Below are 25,037 nucleotides of genomic sequence, written 5' to 3'. Positions count from 1 at the left end.
GAACCCACAGGATTGTTTTGAAATTCATCCATAAAGCTGAAAGTTGTTGTAATGAATTGCATTTTAATAATGTTCTGCAGGTTCCAACCAGGACCCAAAGGTTTGATTCATATCTGCCAAGCACAGAAAACACATGATAAACAGACAAAAAGATACTGATCCTCCCTGGAAGAAAATTGTTTCCATGCAGAACTTTGGTCATTTTGCACATGGTGGGAGCATTCCCAAAAAGCAGCATGAAGCATCTTTGAACTTTAACACTTTGGAGATCACTTTTTGGTGGTGGGAGAGCAGGGACTGAGGTAATCCATGTACAGGGGTGCCAGTAATGTGCCTGCCATGCAGTTTTTGGCAGATTACCTATACAGGGGTGAGTCACATCATTTGCAATAAAGAATCCTAGGTGTAATTGAGGATGGAAATTCTAGATGAGTTTCATAAAGGCAGAAAATAAAATTAGACAGGTTTAAGCATGCATGTTTCTTGTACACATTGTGTGTGGAAAAAATACTCCTGTCTCCTAAAGCATTGTAAATTCCAAGTGTTAGGCACACAGACTACAATCTGGTTTTGAGAAAATGCATTAACCATCATTTTATAGCTACTTTTTCATACCTGTAACAAAAGTCACAGTGGAGAATGCCTGTGTCTTGTTCAGGCTTGTCTTTTCCCTGCCAGTTTGATGGCAAATCTCTTTTCCTTTGTCTGAACCAGGATTTTTGCAGCTGTTTACTCAGAGTTTTATTACTGTTTAGGTGTGTTTAGGCCTCACATGGTTTCTTATAAACAACCCTAGGTGGGATTTGGTTACTGTTTCTGTCTCTGCAGTTAATTTTTTGGTCAAGCACTTTGCCATTTGGAAAGCAGTATAAACTCAAGGAAGCAAGACTGAAGGACTAGGCAAAGCAGAGCTTGTTTTCTTTCTTTTTTTTTTTTTTAACATGGTTACTCATTTTCAATAGTGCTTTCTGTAGCAGAAGTAATTATGTTGCATCAAGCGTTAGCGCTGTTTGATCTGTCAGTTTACAAGTGTATGTATTAAGCCTTCAGTAGGAATTCTTACGTTGAAACTGAAAAGCACTGAAAGGCAGAAATGCACTGTTTACTAAGACAATATCAGCTCAATATGCCACAGAGGGAGCTTTAAGCATCTTGCAGTGTAATAAGGAATATATGTGTCTTGTCAGTTCCCCATCAGTTAAGATCAAGAGCTGGGTGACTGATGGGAGGCAGGAAGCATCTTGTAAACATTGCTGTGTTGAAACACAGGACCTCAGTTTGGAAAAGAAAGGAAACAACCCCCAAACCTAAAATTATAAATTGAATTCAGTCCTGGCTTTTTTTTTCTGGTGGTGGAGGAGAAGAAAAACAAATAAACAAACCTTAAGAAACTATTCCACTTGCTTTTCTGTTTGCACTTTAATTTTGCTTTTAAGATGGAATCTGTTACATTCCAATATCCAGGAGTTCAGGGCAATGCATCTGGAGGCAGTGGCATAGCCCAATCTTCATTCTGCTCTTCTTGTGAGGCGCTGCTGTTTTGAGTATCTCCTATTGACAACAGGAACCTTTTTATTGGTGTGAAGGTGTCAGAGCTGATCACTGCCTGATTTCACAGGGTGATATTTTAATATGCATTTCTTCCTTCCTGAAAGTTTTTACTTCAGGAATACGCGGTAATGTTTGTTCTTCTAGATAAATGAATGCATAAGGATACTGTGAGAGGGATTAAAAAGTGCTAAACCCCACAGTTTCTTGACAACTTGAGTCCATCATTGCTGTTTTCCTCTCACGTAGTTTGGGGATGTTTGTGACAAAGCACATGAGGCAGGTACCTGTTCTGCAATGCAATTTCTCTTGTGTTTTGTCAGTGGTGAAGGGATTGGGTTCTGAGCAGCAGCGAGGAGCGTGTTTGTCTGCAGGGATGGAGTGAGTGCCTACACCTCTGGAGGGAGGAGGGAGGGTGTGCCCCTCACTTCTGATGGAGTTTGTAGCTCAGAGGTCCTCTTGGGCCCTTCACCATTTCAGAAAAGGAACAGCTGTGGTTCCATGCCTTTGTTTTTCCATCTGTTGCTAGCCAGGAATTTGTGAACATCCTTCTCGGATGTGGATCTTGCTGAGGTTATTCATGTCTTTGTCACCTCCCAGGCTGAAATACTGCAATGCATACTTGGAGTAAATGTTCCTAAGTCTCCCCAGCATTTAGTGTGGTGTGTACAAAGCAGTGGCATACTTCCCAATGGGTTTAATCAGCATGGGCTTGATGTTTTCAGATAGCTTTGAGCCCTATAGCTCTGTGATGAATTTGCTGAAAGCTGCAGGTGTGTTGTATCTCTGAAAATCAGGTCTTGGGAACACACTGAGCTCATGTCTGTTACTCTCCTCTGGCTACCTAACTTGTTCCAGATGCTCCTTCTAGGCAATAGCAACTAATAGAGGAAAATGCTACTCTAGGCAATGGGAAAATAATGAAGAAAAAATGTCCCAACCCTTGGCCCAGAATTTGTATGAATTGCAGGAGGACGTTGTGTTCAGTCTAATCTTGTTTTTGCATCTTACCAACACAACAGATGTCAGCTGCAGGTTGGGTCTTCTGCCATGAGAAGACAAGCCTGGGCCCACATCTTAGATGTGTGGGGGAAACAGCACTTACCCTCTTTGATGGATGAAGGAAGGGGTTTCTAATAAGAAAACATACTGTTCCAATAGCATCCAGCCTGATGAACTTCCTTGGCCCCTCAGGCTAACAGTAGAATACCTGTAGCCCACTTCTATACATAGTCAGGGATTCAGATTCCTGAGCAGCCCCAGAGCAGCTCTTCAGCAGGTCTGGCTTCTGCTGACTCCACGTGCTGAAAGGACTCAGTGCAGGATCTGGTGAAGCAAAGGGAGCATCCAGTGTGGGGCAGGAGAGAGCAAGAGAGTTCCTTTTGGAGTTGGGATATCACTGGATTGGTTATCACCTGCATCCCAAGAATAAAAGTGGTTTAAAACCTCCTTTTGGAGGGAGAGGTGTTTGCTGTCAGACTGAACAGGCTACACTTCTGGTTTGGTAGCATACTGAGCACTCATGTTCTTCTCTAGGTCCAGGACAGTTGTCTCAACAATTAAAGGAGCAAAAGCAGAGGATCAGAAGATCCATATTTAAGGTGTTCCCAGGGGGCAGAGAGCAGTCCTGGGCTCAGATGTGTTTATTTGCCTGTGAGATGATGTGTCATTGTGCTGATGATGCATGAGCATCCCCCATGCATGTTTGCCAGCTGTACCTCCTGCTCCCAGCAGTCCCTTTCCCTTTCCTGTTGCAGGACATGGAGCACGTTCCATGAAGTCCTTCCAAAAACTCTCTGTGCCTCATACCCAGTAAAATCACAGAATCACAGAATGGTTTGGGTTGGAAGGGACCTTAAAGATCATCTTGTTCCAGCCCCCTGCCAGGGACAGGGACGCCTCCCACTAGACCAGGTTACTCAGAGCCCCATCCATCCTGGCCTTGAACACTTCCAGGGATGGGGCAGCCACCACTCCTCTGGACAACCTGTGCCAGTGCCTCACCACCCTCACAGTAAAGAATTTCTTCCTAGTACCTAACTTAAACCTACCCTCTTTCAATTTAAAACATTCTTCCTTGTGTCACTGCATGACCTTATAAAAAGACCCTCATCAGCTTTCTTGGAGATCTCAAGATCTCAAACAGGAAGAAATTTCTGGAAACTTCCTCCTTCACAGGCAGGAAGATTGTTTGGCCATGCTGTGCAGGGGTTAGGGGTAGCTTAGCCATGCTAAGACTCTTACATTACCAGTGGGGCCATTTTTTAAACCTAGTTACAGAGTCCTTAAATGTAATCCATGTGCAATAGTCCTTGTTCCCATGGGGAAGAGGGGAAAAAAAGAAGGAAAATAAAAAGGAAAAAAAATTAGGAATGTAAATATGCATATTGTATCCAGAGATGCCTCTTGCCTGGAAAGCTGATGTCTATAAAAGGCTTACAGGCAGTCTGCTAAAAGTAGTAAAATTAGTGGTCTCATCTTACAGAGAAACAAGGGGCTTTCCTGTGTGGTTTTTAGATTTTAAAAAGAGCAAGGACCTGTTGGTGGGCTACGTTTATTCTTGCTATGAGCCTAAAACTATGTATGTTGTAATGGACAAAATAGAGAATATGTAAAATAAATCCCCTCATAGCTCTTCTTCAGCTCTAGATTACAGAGGAGGGCTGAGTTAGAAGCCAAGTCAGTTTATTGTCTGTGTTTCTCCAGCCCTGCTCCAGTCCCTACTGCTGATCAATTATAACAGCAGTAGCAGATTGCATGTCAGGACATCCTTGGAAGTGAGGAATTAGAACTGTTAAAGACTACTTCACTGTTGTGTCAACCCGGGAATTAAGTGAGAATTAGACCTAAATAATATGTGTGGTCTTAGGAACTTGCTTTGAGTTAGGTTTTTTATTTTATTTTTTGAAATGATGTCAAGGGGTTAAAAGTGAAACAGTAATAAACTATTCACAGGATTTCACAGAAATTGTGAGGGTATGTCCCCAGCAAAATGATTCTCTTGTTCTCTAGGTAGAAGTAGGGTATTTAAAGCAAAATCAGTGTCATTTCATTCATCTAATAAAAAGTAATGAAAAATATTTGTACACATCTATTCACTCTGGATATTGAAGACAGAAAATGAAACTCAGTGCTCTCAGTGGCATTTAGGAACATGGAATTTATGATGTGCTACAGCTCCTTGTATATTGTGTTTATTGTGTTTCACAATATATGGTGGTCTCACATTTCCATCAGTGTGCCTTAATGCCTGACATGCCGCTGGTGCCAAAACATCTCACTGTGGGTTACCCACAGGCTATGCTGGATTTACAATTTCCTATTTCGCCTTCGTAAGCAGAATGTTTTCTGTGCCTGGATAGATAAACGAGCACATCTTGCAGTAAAAATTTTATATGGGAATTCCTGGAGCAACCTGCACAAAAGCTGTGGCATGCTATACAATTAATGATAAGACTTGGGCTTTCCATTTGTGTTGAATTGTGAAAGGAAGGCTGAAATCCCTTTTCTTAACATAAAATATTTAAAATCAAGCATTTATTATGCCTAGATTTGATAAGGCTACTTACCAGCCTAGACATGTTTGCACACAGCAGTATCTTCTCATTTAAATTCAATCACAGTCACAAAACAAGGCTGGCTTAGACTAGCTGAAGATATAAACTTCATTTTCATCTCATTAGGCCACCTGGAAGCAACAATCAGTGAGTAGTCCTGACGTCAATGGTCTCTCTACTTCATTAAAATGTTAATTTCATGGCTTTAATTCCCTTTGTAAAACGTGCTGCTGCAGGACACTATATGCAGATTTATTCTGAAGCAGACAAATCTGCATGCCATATTCCTTTTGAGTGCCTTAGGTTCTTTTGGATTTTTATTTTTAGCCATCCCTATTTTTATAAACTGCTGTGAAAAGATGATCACCATAACAACCAAAAAGTAAATATTTTCTTAAAACGGCCCTTTGAGAATGTATACTTAAGAGTCAGGAATTCAGGGCATCATGCATTTACTGGTATTTTGCTCTGCTGTTCCCTTTTTCAGTCTTTAAAATTGAGACAGGTATTGTTACTGGCTAACATTTTCAGACCATGGATCATGAAGGGAAAGCAATGTGTGGTAAATCAGAAGCAGCTACATAGATCAGCTATAGCATCAACATTTTTAGTTGAGGTTCTGCTTAATGACAGAACAAAATTATGGTCTTCTCAATTTTGGAACTCTTACATCTCTGCTGCTTCTCTGAAGATGTGCAGCACAGGGAGCAATATAGAAATGCACCCTGCAATTGTAACTGAGAAGTGGCCAAAATAGCTTCAAAGGTGTGAATAAAGGTGAATAAAGTTAGTGTTCCAGACTTCTATAAGGTTCCTATTTCAGATTAAGTGAGATAATTTACCAGCAAGTCTAAAAACATATTGGTACCTAATTTTTCACTCTTAGTGTCAAGGGAGAAGTTTTTTGAAAGTCAGTGAAGACAAATGGACAGTAGCCAGTTCATTTCCATCTTGGGTCTCTTGCCTACAATGTTATTTCATCACAGGCAGTGCCATAATTCAATGTACTAGTCAATTTAAAATGCCAAAATGTGCCAGGGTTTTACTCTATGGATAGAATTATTCATTCATGTCTGCAGTTGGTGAGTGGGGTGATACTGTGACAACTTCCTGGATCACAGACTGATCTAGAAAAATATTCCATTTGTAACCTGAGACATTAGCTGTTACTGCAGCAGTGCACTCACTCTTCTAACACTGTGTTTTGATTTGTCCTACAAAATCTCTTACAAGCTAATCAAAAAATTCATCACTTTGGTGTGCAGGCCACTTAAACATGAGTTACCACAGGTGCCTGGACAGTTGTCATCAGATGGTCAAATGAATTTTGTTGTAGCTTGGATATTTGAAAGGCCATTTCTATGATAGAGCAACACAGTTAATGTTGCTGTCATCACTTTAGGAATTCATGACTGTGGATTGACATGGCATTAGGAGAATAAAAATAGGAGGTCTTACTGTTTGGTTTGCATTTCTTTTGTCTCAGACACTAAGTGTGTGTAGTTCCAGAGATATTCATGCGATAATCGCTTATTGTTTGGTGTGTTTATTTGTTTTAGTGCTTCTGGAAGTGGGGCAGATGGAAGAGTTGGTGGGAGGTAGTTTGTGTCACCATTGCTTAGGCAGCAAATATACTGAGTGATGAACTGTAGGTTTCAGCATTCCATGTTTCAAAAAGTATATCAAAGCTACTTAAGTTCTCCTTGCTTGTGTTTGCCTAAAGAGAGAAAGGTTTTGACCAAAATTACCTCTTAGAGCTAAACTGTCTTTGCTCAGCCAAGCTACACTGGATTTTTCATCACCCACCCCATTGTTTATTTTTGGAAGATTAACTGGCAGTTTGTCATTCAGCAGCTCTTGAAAAGCCTGACTCTTCCTCTGAAGAGAAATTATGCTCTTCAGATAAACTTCAACTCTCTCACCACCTTTGTTGACTTGTCCTGTGACCCAATGGCAATTTCTTTATTCTGTTTTAAGAACAGCCTTTTCCCTTCCCACTGGGATGGAACATCCATTTGCACCTGGCTGATGAAGGCATCGTGCTATACCACAGCAGGGCCTTCCTGCAGGCAGTTGAGAGTTCTACATCAGCCCAGGACTGGGTCTCTTCCTTGGCTCTCATCCCTCCAGAGCAGAGATGTTGGTGTGTTCAGTGGTGTTCAGGAGGTCTCTTGTCCTTTCCCTCCTGCCTGGAGCCCTCCACAGCTGTTTGTGTCTGTAGGCCAAATAGGAGTGGGAATAGCAGTCTTGCCCTGAAGGCTGAGCAGATGGTGTGCAGCTTGTCCATGGGCACTGAGGCAGAATTTAGCAAGGCTAAATGTTGTTTGCAGTGAACAGGGTTATGTTCAGGAGCACTTGAGGGAAAATAGCAACGTTCTGCTGAGGAACATGGAGTTTTCTGGGATGTCCTTCCAGTGTGAGTCTTTCCCATCTGTTTGCTGTTCCTGTACACCTTGGGATCTCCCAGTGGAGGAAACTGTGGAATGAAGATTTTTGTGATGCCTTTTGTGCTTTCAGTGGTAAGCCTTAGGGAAGCACTATGCAGATAGAATGATTGTTCGGGTAGTTTTGAGGGAAACTGTTTCTGAACTAAAATGTGTTAGGTATAGCAAAGGGTATTAGTGGAAAACATTGCTCAGAAGGATTTTCTCTTGTGACACATAGTTTCTCCCTTTAATTAAGCATTGTCCTCTCCATGCACTGTGTGAAATTTAGGGGGCTACATTTTTCCTTGAGTTAAAATATTTAAGGAAAACAATTGTGTACTGACAACAATGGGCTTTTTAAATTGCAGGCCATTTGTTTCTGTAATTCTTATGAAATAAATTCAACTGCCTAAGTTGATTCTATTCATTGTGGTTTAGTTATGTACATACTCATACTTGTGTTAAAAAGCAATGTTAAAAACATTAGTGATGAGTGCTTTCAGAGCTTTCTAGCATGCAGTGCCAATGGAGTTAAATGTTCCACTGGAGTTCAGAAATGGAAGTTTATAGCAGATGTTTTTAGGAAACCAATTTTAGACTTCTGTTCAAAGATGCCTCTACAAGAAGGATTTACAACATTTCTCATCTGTGACTTCAGCTGCCAGCATGGGTTTGCCTTCTGATCAGTATAAAAACCAGCAGACCCTTGCTGTACACATGTTTATTACAAAGGTATAAAGGACAGAGGGTGACCCTACACCTGGTTGTTTTTGCCTTAGCAGAGAAGCACGTTGGCTCAGTGTTGGGCCATTCCATACTGGGATAAATGGCCTCTCTCAGTCTTGTTCTTGTGACACTGAGACCTGATCTGAAGATGAACCACTGGCCTGTATCTGACTCTCTCGCTGTCCTTGCAAAAGGAATTCAGTTTTCACTTCTCTGGCTGGCAGACTGACAGCACCATCCATGTGGAAGTACAAGATGGGTGCCCAAAATTCCCCTTCCATCTCAGCGCAGGAATGATTATCTAGGCACTCCCAGCAGTCTTTGTTCATTTTCATTCAAGGAACTGACTTTAGTGTAATTCTTCTAAGCATCTCTATGAATAGCAGTAGTTGGGAAAAAGCATTAGCAAATCATTTTATCACTGGAGACAAATCTTCTTGTTGCTGTGCATTTTGAATTGCTGCAATTCCTCATGCACCTGTAAGGCCATGCTGTACTGTGTTTCCACATGTCCCAGGGTATGGAGCATCCCTTTCTCTTTTCTGTGGCATTGTCATGACAGCTTCTGTTGGCACAGCCATTCTCACATCACCATAACTGACCTGGAGCTGAGAGAGTTGTTCAGTGCTTCCAGCAGTCACTGTCAGAGGAAGCTCATTTGCTCCTGGACCTCCCTGTGTCTGTTTTCTGCAGGGCACTGTTGGGTAGGGGAGCACTTCCTTCAGTTTTCCTACCGTTTCACCAGTGAAGGGAAGAAACTCTGACACTCTAGAAATGTGCTGCAGAGTAAACAGCTCATGTCCTTCACCTTGGCTTGAGTGAAGGGAGGACTAGCAACTAGCCCCGTGTTCTGTGGGGACCACCATGCCACCAGGAGGATGTTTGGTTAAGAGTGGATTGGGGAGCTTTTTATTTTTTATTTAGGAAAAAAAAAATTAGGAGACATTCAGTTATGTGCCATGGGTACCTCTAGGGCCATCCCTTCTTAAAGAAGTGCATCCTGATCAGGAACAGTCAGTCCTGCAGTCAGTTCCTACAGGTAGGAAGGGCTGGAGGGCTCTGCACTGGTTTTCTTTACTCCTTCCATAGTGGCTGGGAGGGTGCTTGTGTTATGTGAGGCTTCTCTGCATGAGGAGGATCCAAAGGCCATTAGACCCTTCAATGTTATGGCTCATTTCCTTCAGAAGAGCTGCACCAAGTAGCTGCACTGGGGTTTGGGTCTGATCCTGTGTCATTAGGGAGGAAAGAAACTATATAATCATTATCCTTTTTAGAAAGTTTAATCACAGCCTGCGGAGGGATGGCAGTGTTTTATCTGACAAATATGTCACTGTCTTTCATCAGTTGATTATAATCATCTTGGAAGTTCCAGTGTGTCTGTTTTTCCCTCTTCTTTTTTGCTATCGTGTTTTGTTTAACTTTCCCTAATGAGCCCAGTGAAAAGCAATTGTTCTAAATAAATCATGTGCGCTACAAAGCAGTATATCACAATTAGGTTTCCATTATACTTTAATTAGGCATTCCATTATTAAATTGATGTCTTTGGCTTCTTCCAGGTCTCAGACTAATCCTGAAACAAATTCCTCTTTGTGGATAAATATTAGTCAGTCGTAATTAAAGAGTATTCATTGGCGTTGCAGCTTTTCATTAAATCCCTTTCTGATTAAGATGGCTCCCCCAAGTACTGGGCTGATTAAATTTAACAAGATTTGTTCACTTGTGTGTATCATGGTCTGGTGGAAACTGTTTTAGCACCAGGGGATTGGGAACTATAAGTCCATATCTTGGTGCAGGCTGCCATGGGTCTAAATGCCTGTTTTGTGCTGTGCTGTAGACTCTTGTTTCAGGGGGCTCTATGGTTTGTGTGGCCAGCCAGCAGTGGAAAAAAAACCATGGAAATTGAATTAGCAGTGTTAGAGTTGAATTTCAAAGGGCCAGGTTACATCTAGAGGGTTACAATAAAGAAGGGAAGATTAAAGTATGTTAGAGGCTCTGTTTTCTTGACTCTTTCATGACTAGGGCTTTGCTGCTGAGTTGAAACCTGAGGGCTTTTCTACCCCAAAACATTTTCTCTCCCTGAGATGTATAGATGAGCTCATTTCTATGTAAATATGCCTCAGCTGAAAATTCAGATAATAAAACAGATGCTCCTGACAGAAGTTCTGCTAACAGCAGAGAATGAAATGTTTTCAGAGCAAAATCCTTGTCCTGAGTTTCAAAATCAAGGTTAAACTGAAGCGTTGCTATGGCTTTAGTGTATATATCAATTGGAAAGAGCTTATAAGCATCACTATTTTCTGTGTGCCGAAATTATGCCTTCTCGTGGGGCTGCTGATGCTGTTCTGCATTCCTCCTGCTTTGTACACAGAAATGAAAACAAACCACTGTGACCAAGAATGGCAATAGCACAAATCGGTGAGGCGTGCAAGAGATCAGCTCAGGACATCTGCAGAAGCACTCCATCCAAATATTTGAGGTGGCAGCTAGCAGGTGTTTTTTTCAATATCCAGTTCATACTCTATTTTTGGTTCAGGGTACGTTTTCATTTAGTGTTTTGGTTTGGGATGGGCCATATTTGTAATATCAAATATCTCAAAATGCGTTTTCAGTTTCGTGTATCCCAAAAGTGGTGGCACTGGGTACATCATCTAGCCAGTCTGTCATATTGCATGGAACCAGAGTCTCCCCCTGGTTCCTGATTGCTCTTGCTGGGCTGCTGAGGGCTGAGAGTGATGCCTGGGACGGTGTGGAGGGGCAGAGCTGGAGGCGGTGTCGGGTCAGTGCGCAGCTGAAGAGTTCTCTCTAGCGGCTGGCTGTGGGTAGTGAGGACAGACAGCAAAGTGCCCGGAATTAAGGAAAAGGTGCTCATCTGTAGCGACTGGAAAAAGGGAGAAGCACAGAGTAAGGTGAGGGAAGGAAGCTGACCTTTATATCTGAATTATAAAAAAGAATAGTTGTAATGTGCTAGAAGCCAAGAATAAAACGTCTTTTCTCTAGCGGTCATAATTTATTTTCTTATTGCTGCTGTTGCAGTACAGCAGTGAATGGTGTTATGCTATTCATAGCACCATCTTTCCACTGGCCTGAAGTGAGGGCTGATGGACTGCAAGAATCCTTGGCATTTCCGAGGAGATGGGGTGCACTTTGATCTGTTGATTACCAAGCAAGAATTGCCACAGCTGCTTCCTTCTGAGTATCTGTGGTGAATTAGTTTCCTCTACTCACAGTGACTCACACTGATTTTGTAGTGACTTAACCAAAGACAAGGCTCAGAATAAGTCGCATGCTCAGTCTGCAGGTTTGGCAAAATGTTTATTTAAGGCAATGATTAAAAATTATGAGAAAATGATGAGAAAATTCCTACTTTACATGCTGACAAATCCTAGAAGTATAGAAAAGAGATAGAGGCATTTGAAAAGAGTATGAGCAAGGGCTTTGGAAGAATTGAGGGAATTAAATAGTATCTAATAAGAAGACCAGGGAGATTGAGAAGTATAACCTCTTTAACCCTTGTATTTTAATTGGGATCCCAAAAGCCTTTGTATGCTGTTGCACTACAGCATGGCAGTTTATACATACTGCTACTGCTTGCATCTTTAAAAATGTACCACTTTTCTTCTCCAAAAATTCCAGGGTTTAAGCCAGCTCCATTGTTTACCTAGCAGTAACATCCTGCAATGTTGAGCATCATTGGTATGACAGTTGTGTATGTAAACTGTTCCAGAATGTTTTGCTTTAGTGTTAACTCAGTGAGACCAGTCAGAAATGGCAGTGGAAATTGCAGATACAACAGCTGGATTCTGGTAGAACTGGATTACCTCAAATAGGAATGTGTTTTCTGTTGTAGAGATTGATGCTTAATGTCATCTGCATTGGAGAAAGATTGTTCATTCAAGTAGACAGCAAAGAAATGTACTTTCATACAGGGGTGGATTATTTCTTTCCCAGATTCCCAGGGATTTGAAATGCCCAACGAGTAACAGAAAAATTAGGTGAATAGTCTGTTATTTCATAGATAAGAATAAGCTCTGTATGTCTGTGTATGATTTATTTTAAGGGTATCTGGTGTCTTATTTTTGCTTAATTGTAATGATACTTAGCTTGCCAGAAATACCTGGATGACTAGTTTAGCATTTTTTTAAATAAAAATAACTCAGCCATTTCCTAATATAGGTATATTTGCCTGCCTAGCAAGACATCTTATTGTAACATGGTAGACTACACATGATGTTTTTTGAAAAGATTTCACTGAGGTGTAGCAAATTATCTTCATTTCAAGCAGAATTGTGATTCTTGTCTGAGCTGGTTGGCTGTTTGCCAGGAAATGCATTTTTGAGCTCAGAGGAGTTGGAAAGTTGCATACCAGTGTGTCAGTGTCTCTCTGTTACATAAAACATCATTTTTCTGTTTGAAAAGCCAGTGGTGTCCTATAAGCCTAGAAACAGCAATGTCTTCTTCTACCTAACTTGTAACATACCTCTGAAAACCAAATCCCATATGTGTGTGTCAAGAAGACTTGTAGCAGGGGAGGTTGGGAGGGAGCAGATATGCAGGCAAGGGAATAAACATGGCATTTTTGTTATCTGGATTTGATAAATATAGTTTGGGAATGATAGAGTAAAGAGTGGTGAGTCAGTTTTGCCTGGTCATCTCCAGTGACTGAAAATAACTTGTTATTCCAACCCTTTTATCCCTTCATTCCTTTCTCTCCCTTTTTTTGTGTTTTATTTATAGCTCGGCCAGCTTTTCCTTTGCAATTTGTAAAATAACCCTTCAGAGTCAGGGAGGGAAGACTGAGGAGCAGCTCCTGGGCAGCCTTGTGGATAGAGCCAGTGGATCATTCCCTGATGCTGTGGCTGGATCCCCCCCTTTCCTGTGCACATCCTTCCTTCATCTGCACAGAGATTCATTCCTCTTTTAGCAGGCAGCCTCGGTTCCTAAAGTCATTCCTGGGTTTGTGTTGACAGGAGCCACATGAGGTGTTTCAAACCAGCTGGCTGTGACTTTGGCAGCAGCAGGGTCAGAGGCCTCACGTCTGGAGAGGTGGGAAGGCTGAGTTTTATCAGTGAAAATTTAGTGGAGGCTGTGAGCTGTCCTGAAACATGAAATCCACCAGCATGACCCAGACTTGCATGAATCCTGTAAAGCACAGCTGTGTAAACAATGCTTGCAAAAATTCTGAGCTAAATCTTCTGTGTTTTGCTTCAATTCCCGTGCCCAGCATTTTTGTCCAGTTTAATCCACAAACTAAGGGTCCGTTTAGCACTTGATACATCTTAACTTGCAGATCAGGATAAAATACTTCTTGACCTGCTCTTAGGTCTTCCACAGTACTGACTTCTTATAGCATAACTGGACTATTCCATATTAAACTATCTGATTTGGTCTGGAGAGGAGGAAGGGAGCTGGCAGGCTTAACTGCAGTCCTCATTAATTTATCCATAGAGAGGGCAAGGGGAGAGAGGTGTTCAAGCAATAAATGTGAATCATAAAATCATGGAATGGTTTGGGTTGGAAGGGACCTTAAAGATCATTGGGTTCTAAGCCCTCTGTCCTGGGCAGGGACACCTTCCACTAGATCAGGTTTCTCCAATCCCCATCCAGCCTGGCCTTGAACACAAGGCATCCACAGCTTCTATGGGCCAACGTGAGCCAGTGCTTTACCACCCCCACAGTAAGGAATTTCTTCTTAGTATCTAATCTAACCCTACTCTCCTTCACTTTAAAGCTTTAAAGCCATTCCTCTTTGTCCAGTCACTCCATGTCTTGTAAAAAGTGCCTCTCCAGCTCTCTTGTAGCCCCCCTCAGCTACTGGAAAGTGCTCTAAGGTCTCCACAGGGCTCTTCTCCAGGCTGAACAACCCCAACTCTTTCAGCCTATCTGTAGCAGAGATGCTCCAGCATTCTGAGCATCTTCATGGCCTCTGCTGGCCTTATTCCAACAGGCCGATGTCTTTCCAATGCTGGGGATCCCGGAGCTGGATGCAGCTCTCCAGGTGGGGTCTCACTAGAGCAGAGCAGAGGGAGAGAATCCCCTCCCTGGACCTGCTGGCCACACTGCTTGGGATGCAGCCAGGATGCAGTTGGTGGAGCCAATTAGCAGACACCAGGCTGGGGTGTGAGAATCCCAGGCCCTGTCACAGGTAAGAGTGGAAAAACAAGAAGTAGGAATGTTAGTACTAGATGCCTGTGTATGGACTAAATGAGGCCATTTAGGAAATTTCTACTGGTTCCAGCAGCCATGCTTTGAAAAGTATATTGAAATATTAGAAGAGATTCAGAGAGCTTTAGTAAGGGATTTGAGCTTTAAAAGCCATGTTTCATATTGAGATCTCAGCAAATAAGTGTGTTTAGTTTGTTCAGGAGCAACTTCTGAGGTTGACAGATCATACCACCACTTACCTCTGTGAGCAGACAGGTCTCTAATTTAGCCAAGTTACATGATCAGGAAGTGAAAGTACAAAAATAATGCACACAGACACATGCACGCCCCCCTGATTAATTAGGGGAGCTGCTTGTCTCGTGGTAAAAGCTTTAGGGCAGTGCAGGCTGTCTGTCTCACCACATCCATGGGAGAACTGAAAGCATTCTGCATAAGCTCCTGTGTCATTCAGGAGATCAGATTAGATGATGATAACATTCCAGTCTGGTCTTAGAATAATTAAATGAGGTATTTACAGAGATTTCAAAGTCAAATCGGATCTCCTTCCCCACCACCACCCTCTCAGCAGCTTCAGTTTGTGGTATTGTTTACATATTAATGAGATGTAGCATCAGGCTGCAGAACCGTGTGATTTAAATGTATTTAGCAACAGAATTAAGCACATGTAATGGTTGCTGATAGCAGTGAGGATGTCCTTGCATCTCTTGGTCTTTGTACTGTCTACCTGGTGTGGGATGCCAGTAGTCCTCTACTCCTGAATGCAGCACATTTCCTTCCTGCTGGGCAGCAGAAAGCAGACAGAGCTGTCCTTTCCCCTGGCTCCCACCCTCAGGGACCAGAGGTGCAGTGTCCTTAACCCCTTAGTGTCAGCAGGTGGAAGGGCTCCTTCTCTCCTTGTATCACAATGCCAGTGGAAAATCAGATAGGTTTGGAAAGAATTGGTATGCAGGATCACTCTTCTCTGTTAATCAAAGCAGCATTATCATTCTGTCTTTTTTTGTTTGCTTATTTGATTGCTACACTTACCTAAAAAAGATTTCCAATAACTACTGAGTTGAAAGTGATTTAGATTAACCCCAGCTGACACAGCTGCTTTAAAGAGGGCTGCCTGAAGTTTTAAATCCTCACAAGCATGATACTTCCCAGGAGGAGCTGTAAATCCTTGAAGCTGCTCCCTCCTGATACTGTGTTCTCAAGGAAAAATCACTCAAATCTTGTGAGCCAAGACAGTAATATTTCCCAGTAAGCAGTTTTAGATGGCTTTTGGTTTAATGTCCAAAAGTGTATCTGTGTTTAAGGCTAACATAAAATACTCAGCTATTGTATAACCTGACAAGTTTTCTTCTACTTGTTTCCATCTTTTCTTTCATTATCTTGCTGATCAGTTTATTTACAGAAGTACCAAGCCTCCTCCTATCAGGTTTCCTAAGGAAATGTGACTAGGGTGGAGAATATTAAGACATAGGTGGGTGAGCAACAGCCAGTGTTTAATGGAAACCTGGGAATGTATGAAATATCTGGAGCTGTGCAATGAAGGGACAGGTATGTCACTTTGCAGCAGAAAGCAGTTGTAGTGGGCTGGGAGGTAGGATGGACAAGGACCTCACATATAGGTCCCACTTTCAACAGAGCAGCTTAAATTAAGAATGAATATTCTGTTGTGAGAGCATGTCCGTGTGCCTCTCCCCGTGGTGGCTCAGCAGCTCATCAGCTGCTGTTCTGTGATGTACCCTGGTTAAGAATAGCATCCTCTCTGCTGGATCAGAGCAGGGAAAGAGCCAGTGTAATCCTTGTGAGGTGTAAAGGAATGTCAATGATAACCAGAGTAGGACAAATTAGGGCTGCTGAGATCCTTGGTAGGGATGGAAATGGGTAATAGCCACCCCTGTTAATGCCAAGGAGACTTGAATTCACCTTTGAGACTGCTGAGTCTGAGCAGTTCATTGCATGGATTTGCCTTGGGGCCTTCCTCTTTTTTAGCTCACTGGTGATCATTTTGGCTTTCAGAGCTCCTGTTCTGAATCATTATTTTGGCCCTGGCTGGTACAGATCCCTTTGTCTCACAGTGAGCCTGCTTGGCATCACTGGGTAGGAGCAAGCGAGTGTCCTTGTGGCTGGTGTGAGTCAGAACTGAGGAACAGACTGTGCTTGAGCTCCCAAGCAAAGCTTTAGCACAGGGAATGGGTCCCTCCATCCATCCATCCATCCATCCATCCATCCATCCATCCATCCATCCATCCATCCATCCATCCATCCATCCATCCATCCATCCATCCATCCATCCATCACCAAGGGCTGGGTCCATCCCACTTACTTGGGATTGTGCTGTAGGGCTGAGCTTCACCTCTGGTAGTTGTCTCCAACTGCAGCTGCACTGCAAGAATCTCTTTGTGAATGTGTTTGAAGGAAGCTGAAAATCATTTAATCCTGCCTTCTACATTCAGGCTGGGTTTTGTCTCCTGGAATTAAAATACTGTGCTGGCATGGTATTATTGAACACAGAATTAAAAGTAATTTTCAGTTTACCTGTAAAATCTTTATTTTGAACCTACTAAGAGATACTTGGTTGTAAAGTTTTATGATAAGTGATGAAATAAAAGATGCTGGCTACCTGTGCCAGTGTACAGTGCACCTGTATTGTGTGTGAGCACATTGGGAATGTGTGCTCAGGTTTGCTGGGGCAGGGAGTTGCAGAAACTGAGCTGCACGGGGCTACCAAATGCTGCAGGATAAAAATTCTGATTGAACAACTGGTGTAGTGAAAGAAAACATCCTCATTTTTCCTTGGAAGTGTTTTTTAAAAAAAATGTGTCTTTCTCTGATGCTGGTGTTTTGGTCCTGAGCCTGGTCCAGTTCTCCCCATGCCACCTGAGTCCAGTGCCCAAAGCAACCAGCTGTGCATTGTAACTGCCTGAAGTAATGTCGTGTATCAACAGAGCTGGAACATAAATAACTTTGATTGGGCACAGAAAGTTCAGTAAGTTAAAGAATAGTGCTTTTGAGGCATTTTGTCATCCCAAAATGGAGACTGCCACATGGATTAATCATCATCTGCATGTTGTGCAGTTTACAGCCGGTTAACAATAGTTAGAAATAAACTTTGTATTCACTCCTGAGCACTGCAGTAAGCTTTCCTTTTCTGAGGTGCCCAATCAAAGCATAGGACAAAATACTATTCTTGGGTGCAAAGGATACATAGTTCCACTACTGCAGGAAGAAAGTCACGGAACTGTAAAGCGACTGAAATTGGTGTTTGTATTTGTCCTGAGGAGCTGGGCTACCTGCCTGACGTTTTAGCCTAAATAGCAGTTTCTTAGCTTAATTAGATTTCAGATGCAGATCTCTGAACATTATTTGATTTCCTTTGTCCTTCATTCCTTCCTCAAGGGGTCATGGATACTCACAGGAAAAAGACAGTCCCTCAGATGTCACTGAAAATATTGCAAGTGTTTTGTTCTCCTCAGCTTCTCTGAGCTGTATGTTTGCTTACTTCTTTTTTGACCCGCCAGAGACATAGAATGATGTGGTTTCCCATGGGAAAATTTTTCTTCAAAACTAGTAGAAACAGGTTGTTGAAGCAAGTCTTTAAATTCAGGTGGAAAAAAACATCCTTAAGTGAGTGACTGCCCTATGTCTTCACTTCTGATCACTTGATTTTCTGGTTGATTGGCACTTTGCTATGGATCTGAAACACATGTTGTTAAATATCTCCAGACTGCAGAGACAACAGCCTAACTTCACAGGGAAAGAGACAGTAAAGATGCTCAAAGGATGCAGGTTCAGAGCTGCCTGATTAAGCCTAGCCTAAGGGAATTCCCTTTCTCATGAATGGTCTAGCTTTGTCTACTGTGGTGACTTTTCTTCCTTTTAGCAGATTGTCTTGTAGCTTGCCTTGCCAGGGAATTAAAGCTTCAGGCTGTCATTTGTGTGGAGCTATTAAATATGGATGACCCAAGCAAGGGGCCTCTTGCATATAAAACCTGGTATTCTGGTCTTCTCCCTTTCTGATATTTCTGTTCTTTCAGATATGCTAAATATACCTTTGAAGTTTCTTTTCTTCTTGTACAAAATACACTTTCAGAGGTGAATCTTGCAGCTGGAATTAGGAGATAGTGGTTCCAGCTGGACACACAGAGCAGGCCATGTAATCGCTGTTTGCCTCAAATTCCCCATGTGTAATGTTGAAACAGTAACATCCTCCCTCCTCTGGGCAGCTCTTTGAGCTTTCTTCTGGGTGACCAACTAAGGAGCCATAGTGTGCAGTCTGGTGGGAAGCCCTGCTGGAAGCTATCTTGTCTGGGGAGGCTATGGATCCATAGGCAAGGAGTAGAGGCTTTCCTGTTTCTGATCAGGAATTCATGGGGAGAAATATCCCTGCATGCTAAAGACATCAGACCAGCTATGTGAGTGCAGGGAGTCCTGCCAGCCCTGCTTGCACAGAGTCAGAAAATCTGTGTCTTAAGCAGATCTGATGATTTATGACCTGTGGTCTGCATGCCAGTGGCCCTTAAGTGTAAAGCCTTGATTTTTCAAGTAGTTCATGCAGTTGGCAGACTGATAGTTTAGCTGCCCAGGCATGAATGACTGCAAGATGTGCAAGAAACTCATCTGGCTAAAAACTCATTTCATAAAAGTGCTTTTTGATGCAAGGATATCAGGAAGGCTGGACTTTTCTGGCCTCCCTTTTGGGGTAAAGTGTGTAATTTTATGTTCCACTAACCTGAGGAGCTATGGAGGGTCAGGAGGAAGGAGATTGTAAGATATGGAAATCTCTTGGAGGTTTATGTAGCAGCCCTTCCCCTGGTTGGGCCAGGAATTAAGGGATGGATGTCTGTGCTGCAGGATGACTGTAAATCTGATGCTAGAAATATTTGGAAGAGGGGAGTTAAAATGCAAGCTGCTCTCAAAACTAAAATGTTTTGTGCCAAGGTGCAACAGGCTGGCAGTTATTTCCCTTTGTAATTCTGAGTTTCTAAGACATGATCCATTTTGGTATCTCTTGGAAAGAGATCTGATAGGTTTTACCTGTGCAGAACACAGGATTGTCTGCTCAGCTCAGAGGTGATCCCAGAGCTAGACAAAAGATGGAATATTGAGTTTTGCTGTGATAGACCTCCAAGGAGCCATATAAATCTCTTTAAAACCCCAACTAACCTACCACAAAACTATCCAAGAGAGATTGCTTCAAGACAGCACAGTTATTAAATATCTGAAAGGCTGAATAGGGTTTTTCCCCCTCTTGTGATATTTGGAGTTGAACTTTAGATACATCATTTTGAACATGGCCTTTTAAAGTAACTTTCTATTCTGGCCCTGTCATTTTTAGGGCTGTAAAGAAAAACCAAAATGCCAGGGAAGGAGAGGAAATGAAAATGAAGAGTGGGGCTAAAGAGTAGGTTTTGATCATTTTTGCAAGAAGTGGCATCATCTGTGAGAACAAAAGTCTTCAATTGCTGCAACTGGAGACAGCTCTTAGTCTCCAATTCTATTTTGCCCTGAGCCAGCCAGCCAAATAAAAACAGCAACATAAATCACTGCTGGCAGAACTTAGCAGTTATGCAACGTCCAGTGCACCACATGCCTATTTTTAGATCAGTTTTACACTAGCAGAATTTACTTTATGAAATCTAAAAAGAATGTCTGTTCAGAGGCTGGGGGATAAAGATGATATTTAGAAAGTGCAAAATGTAAAAACACTTAGAACAAAGATGCTCTAGCAAGCCCTGCTTTGACAATACTGATATCCTTTCAAAAACGTTGGCTCAATCAGGCCTGCTAATGAAGACTAGGGGTTTTTTTTCATCAATAGCCCCTTGAATTTCTAATGTGCAGTTGCTGTTTGAATGGTTAGCTGTGCTCCCTTTACCCAAACAGCTGAACATCAGACTCACATACAGCACTCGTTATCCAAGACCAGATGTGCCTCTTCTCTCCTTTACATTTGACTTAATTCTCTTACTATTGTAATTCTGCATTCGTTTGTACTGTGTGTGATCTTGTTCCCAAAGCTTGTTGTTCAGATTCAGAACAGGCAGTGATTGGGTAAAGTTTGACCTTTCAGCCTTTAGATACTCTAGCAGATGAAACACAGTCTGCATAGTTAATGTATCTCTGGGATTTCTGCCACAATTTTGACAGTTTTCAATCATGTCTGAAGCAGATTAGTATTCTGACTGTTGCATGATCCGTATTGATCCTTTTCCCCCCAAACCTTTCTTCTAGGTGACAACCTTGATGCCATCCATGACATAACTGTGGCATACCCCCAAAACATTCCTCAGACAGAGAAGCACCTTCTGAAAGGAAACTTCCCGAAGGAGATTCACTTCCACGTCCGGAGATACCCCATCGAGACAGTGCCCACCTCCAAGGAGGGGCTGCAGCTTTGGTGCCGGCAGCGCTGGGAGGAGAAGGAGGAGAGACTGAGGTGCTTCTACGAGGGTAGAAGGTGCTTCAGTGCAGCTGGGCAGGGCATTGTCCCACCCTGCAAATCCGAGCTCAGGGTGCTGGCCGTGAAGTGCGCCTCGCTCCTCTACTGGACGGCGTTCCCGCTGGGAATGCTGGCGCTGCTCTACCTGTACAGCTTTGCACAGTGGTACTTTGCAGCCATGATCGTCTTTTTCATTGTGCAGCAGAAGATGTTTGGTGGGCTGGAACTCATTGAACTCGCTTGCCATCAGTATTTTAAAAAGCAACAGAAATTTCACGACACAAAAGTAAAAATCAATTAGTTCCGGGGTAGAGGAAGGGTGGTTTTGAGATGCCCTGCAAATTTTATGCACAGGGAACAATTTTTGCATGAGAAGTGTCTTTTACTATCGCCATTGTTAGACATTTGCACATGATTCTGTGAAGAGAAAGAGAAATGTTAGATATTGCTCCACATGAAAATGGTAGTTTTTAATCTCTGAATGTAATTTCGACATTGCTCTCACAAGCAGCTAGCAACTGCATTCTGCTGTCATTAAGAAACAAATTGCTGGATTACTGAACAATCATAAGGACATTAATAAATGTGATGTGCACTGAAGTTTCATGTAGAAACCCAAACAGTTCAGCAAAGAGAGGCAGATGTATGATTTCTTTAGTCACGTTGGTGTGAAGTAAGCACTGAATTTGGAAAACTGGTAAGTTTAGATGGTAGATGAAAGTTGAACGAGAAGTTCAATTGTTCTGTTTCTTTTTTCTATTTCAAATACTCAAACTTATTTTGTAGTAATATTTTTGCATAAGCTTTTCCAAACACTACTGAACCTACCAACTATTCAGCTATTCTGGCTTGGTCACTCAGGAGGATTTTCAAGCCTTGCAGTCTTGTGTCATACTACAGAAAGCAGTACAGTGCTCACTCTGCCTCCATTTAAGTGTTTGCTGATTATTTAATAGACCTGTGCAGCTCAGTTTTTATCTCTCACTATTTCATACTGTTCTAGTCTCCCTGTTAGCTGTGGGAGACTTGTTCCTACTGTAGTATGCAGAGCTGCAGGATAGGGGAGCTGGTTTATTGGTATTTTTTCTCTCACAGAGGCAAAAATAGCTGTTTGTCTCTGAGTAACTGGAAAATGTTTTTAAAAAAGGCTTCCTTGTATCCTTGTAGACCTTCTTTGGTTGAAAACATTTTATTTAGTTTTCAGAGTAGGCAACATACCATTTTTTTTCTTTTTTTAAATTTTTGTAGTATTAATTTTGGTTTTCACATTGCTTCCTTTGGCATTTCACGTGTCCATGTGCATAATCAGGAAGAGTGCTTGTTCCTTGCATGTCAGGCAGACCTGTTGAAATGCAACAGTTCTCTCCTTGGTGGTACAAGAGATGGATCTTCTGAGTTTTGGACTTAGCACAGAGAAGAGCTGGGTTTGAGTTTTGGACTTAGCACAGGGAAGAGCTGCATCTTCCCTTTGCATACTGGCTTTGTTTCCTGATGACATCATTACTTTTTCAACCTCCTTCACAACTTTTGGTACTTTTCCTTATTTTCATGACATTCACAAAACCTGAAGGCTTAAATTCAGACAAGGCACTTTGAAGTGCATCCCTTGTCATGTATACTAAAAGTAATGTTCATGCTCACATAGAGAAAGACAAAAACATTGCCAGCACTTCGGAGATACTTCAGGTCTTCAGATTAAATTTTTTTGCAACCTCCAAAATTTTAGACAACTTGAACAATCGTATTGCTGCAAAACCTTCCTGACTTAGTAATTATTTGGTTTTTTATTGCATGAGGGCTTGTTTGAGCTGGACCCAGATGGCCTGGCTCCATTTGTTGAGTGGTGTTGGTGTGAAATGTGAAAGTCCAGAGTGCAAAACGTACCTTGTACTGTGCTGCGTGTCTCAAGTGTTGGGCTGGCATGGTGGACACACCTGTTTGCTTCTAAATTACAACACTAAGCATGTTGTCTACTAATGTGTTTGTTTTAAAGACCATTTTTGGACAAATCACCAGCCTCTATTCAACTGTCCCTTGCAAGGTGACAAGTCTTTTTTAATCTGTGCTTATAATAACTAATTGTTTATTATGAGGAAAGTACTTGAAGCCATCTGGTTTACTCCAAATTTTTTAATCCCTTTTTTCTTAAAAATAAATAAAAGTAGGTTTATATTTAGGGTTATATTGCTTAATGATTTTTTTCATGTTTGTATTTGTGTACCTGACTACTGGTGTTGCATTGTCATGAGTGGAAGGAGGTCTTTTTTTAAAGCAGTTCTGTGACACCACAGGCGTGGTTGCAGCTTACACTTCCATAGCCTGTCTTCTCTTCAGCCAATACCCTGCACATTCAGGTAACCCACTGCAAGGGAAAACCTAAAAACCTCATTTGTGGTTAATGCAGAGGAGACCTAAAAGGCTTCTTCCAGTCTGTCCTGAGCCATGGCTGTGCTTTCACACCAGGAGTAACCATAGCCAGCCTACTCCAATAGCCTTAACATCATCTTCAGGAATGACTTCAGAGGACAGGTTCCATGTGTTGGTGACATAAAATACCAGCTACGCTTTTCTCAGTCGTTCAGAGAACTTGGTGGTGTCATCAGATGTACCAGGAACACCAGTGTGAGTCTTGGTCATGGCATGGTTCAGGATTTATGTCTCTGTGTAATTAAGTTGGGCTCTGAAAATGAAGTCAATGCAGTCCATCATTGACCCTTACAAGGGGTTTCCTCCCAGTTGGAGCCAAACATGTAACCTACTGTAATGTGGTAAAAACATCCTGCAAAATTTGTAATTCATCCTCCTCCCTAATGTCTTTGGATCAAAGAGAAAGAATAATCTGCTTTTCAGCTGGTAATGTCACGTTTGCAATGCCCAACTCCATGGTGCAGAGTGAGTGGTAAGTGAAGAATCCTCCTCCATGTGTTTGATGTAGATGTTTAGATTATGTGCATCATTTTTCAGGTCAATTAGAAATGCAAGATGGGAAAAATGTTGATTAAAAACTAAAAGTTTTGTGGATGGAGAAGCTTCTTTGTTCAAAAAGTGATTAAGGAACTGCTGGAAGATTTTTCTGTGAATGTTTTTTTCCCCTCTGGTGAAAATGTAGCTGTTTAATGAAAAGGTTCTGATATACAGATTTCTTGGAGACTACTTTGTTCCTACCCTGTCTCCTTTATCAAAGATCACAAAGTTGGCATTTAAGGCTTTAGTGGTGGACTTGGCAGTGCTGGCTCAGTGATCTTTTCTTACCTAAATCATTCTGTGATTCTGTGCTGGGTGAATCACTTGGAAATTTTTTCAGTGCTGTTGGGATAAAGGTGCTAGCACTCCAGGAATCCCACAGCCCTCTTCCATGGGACTTGGATTGGCGCTGGGTCTCATCTCAGTGGCAGGTTTGTCCCAGTTCACCTTCTCCTGCAGTCCCAGCAGCTGCCCCTCTGGGCTCTGTCTGCAGGGCCTGCAGGTCCTGCTGGGTCTTGCACACATTGTTTGGGATCAGTGCTGTGCTTTAAGGATGCTGCTGCCTTTGCTCAATCAAACGTTTCCTCATCAGCATCAGGGGTTTCTTTCTCTCTGCTCAAGCAGCAGGTTGAAATCCTGCCATCTCTCTGTGTCATCAGGCTCATCTGGGTAGCAGGATGTCAGACCAAGACATTTTTCTCTTGACTTCAAAGCTGCAAGGCCCAAAGCTGGTCTGTAAGGTGTTGTCTTGATCATAGGAGATGTAGTTCCTAGTTTTGTGTGTTGCATCAATCGGTGTTGTTTAAAAGATCTGTGTTTTGATAACTTGATTTTATATGTGCACTGTGTGAAAGAAAACACCAGGACACTGCAAACCTACAGAAAGCCTTAGTTTTCAGATTTCACTGATGATATTATTAGAATGTTTTAACCATGTACCAGTTACTCTACAGCAACAATAAAGACCTGAAGCATTGCATGTGTTTAATTTTGCTGTTTTCTTTTTACTGCACCTGTAAGGAACAAGCCTTGTGTCCAGTTATGATATGGCTGGCTGGCTCGGGCAGACTGGTGTCTGTTTCCATGCTTGACTCATGGATTGTGGAAGGAGAGCCCCCCATCTCTCCAAGGGAGGCTGGAAAGGGGTGTCTGGCTCTACCCTCCCTTCCAGCTTCTTCATGTAAAGAAGGCACAGAAACCTTTGAGTGTGCAAGAACTGCAGCT

At 42.2% G+C, this 25,037-nt stretch overlaps 1 protein-coding gene across 7 annotated transcripts in view; it reads left to right on the top strand.

The window, feature by feature from the left end:
* Window positions 1-24,792, top strand: part of LCLAT1 (lysocardiolipin acyltransferase 1) — a 111,757-nt gene extending 86,965 nt beyond the window's left edge. For all 7 annotated transcript variants that reach the window (XM_063152431.1, XM_063152427.1, XM_063152426.1 and 4 more), the window contains one exon: window positions 20,642-24,792. In XM_063152431.1, the coding sequence (XP_063008501.1) occupies window positions 20,642-21,150 (509 nt within the window). In that variant the 3' untranslated portion in view covers window positions 21,151-24,792. The remainder of the gene's footprint in view (window positions 1-20,641) is intronic.
* The last annotated feature ends 245 nt before the right edge of the window (window positions 24,793-25,037 follow it).

The sequence above is a fragment of the Melospiza melodia genome, chromosome 3, assembly GCF_035770615.1.
Source record: "Melospiza melodia melodia isolate bMelMel2 chromosome 3, bMelMel2.pri, whole genome shotgun sequence".
Taxonomy (NCBI): Eukaryota; Metazoa; Chordata; class Aves; order Passeriformes; family Passerellidae; genus Melospiza; species Melospiza melodia.
Note: the sequence above shows the minus strand (reverse complement) of the source record. Positions and strands in the feature narration are given on the sequence as shown.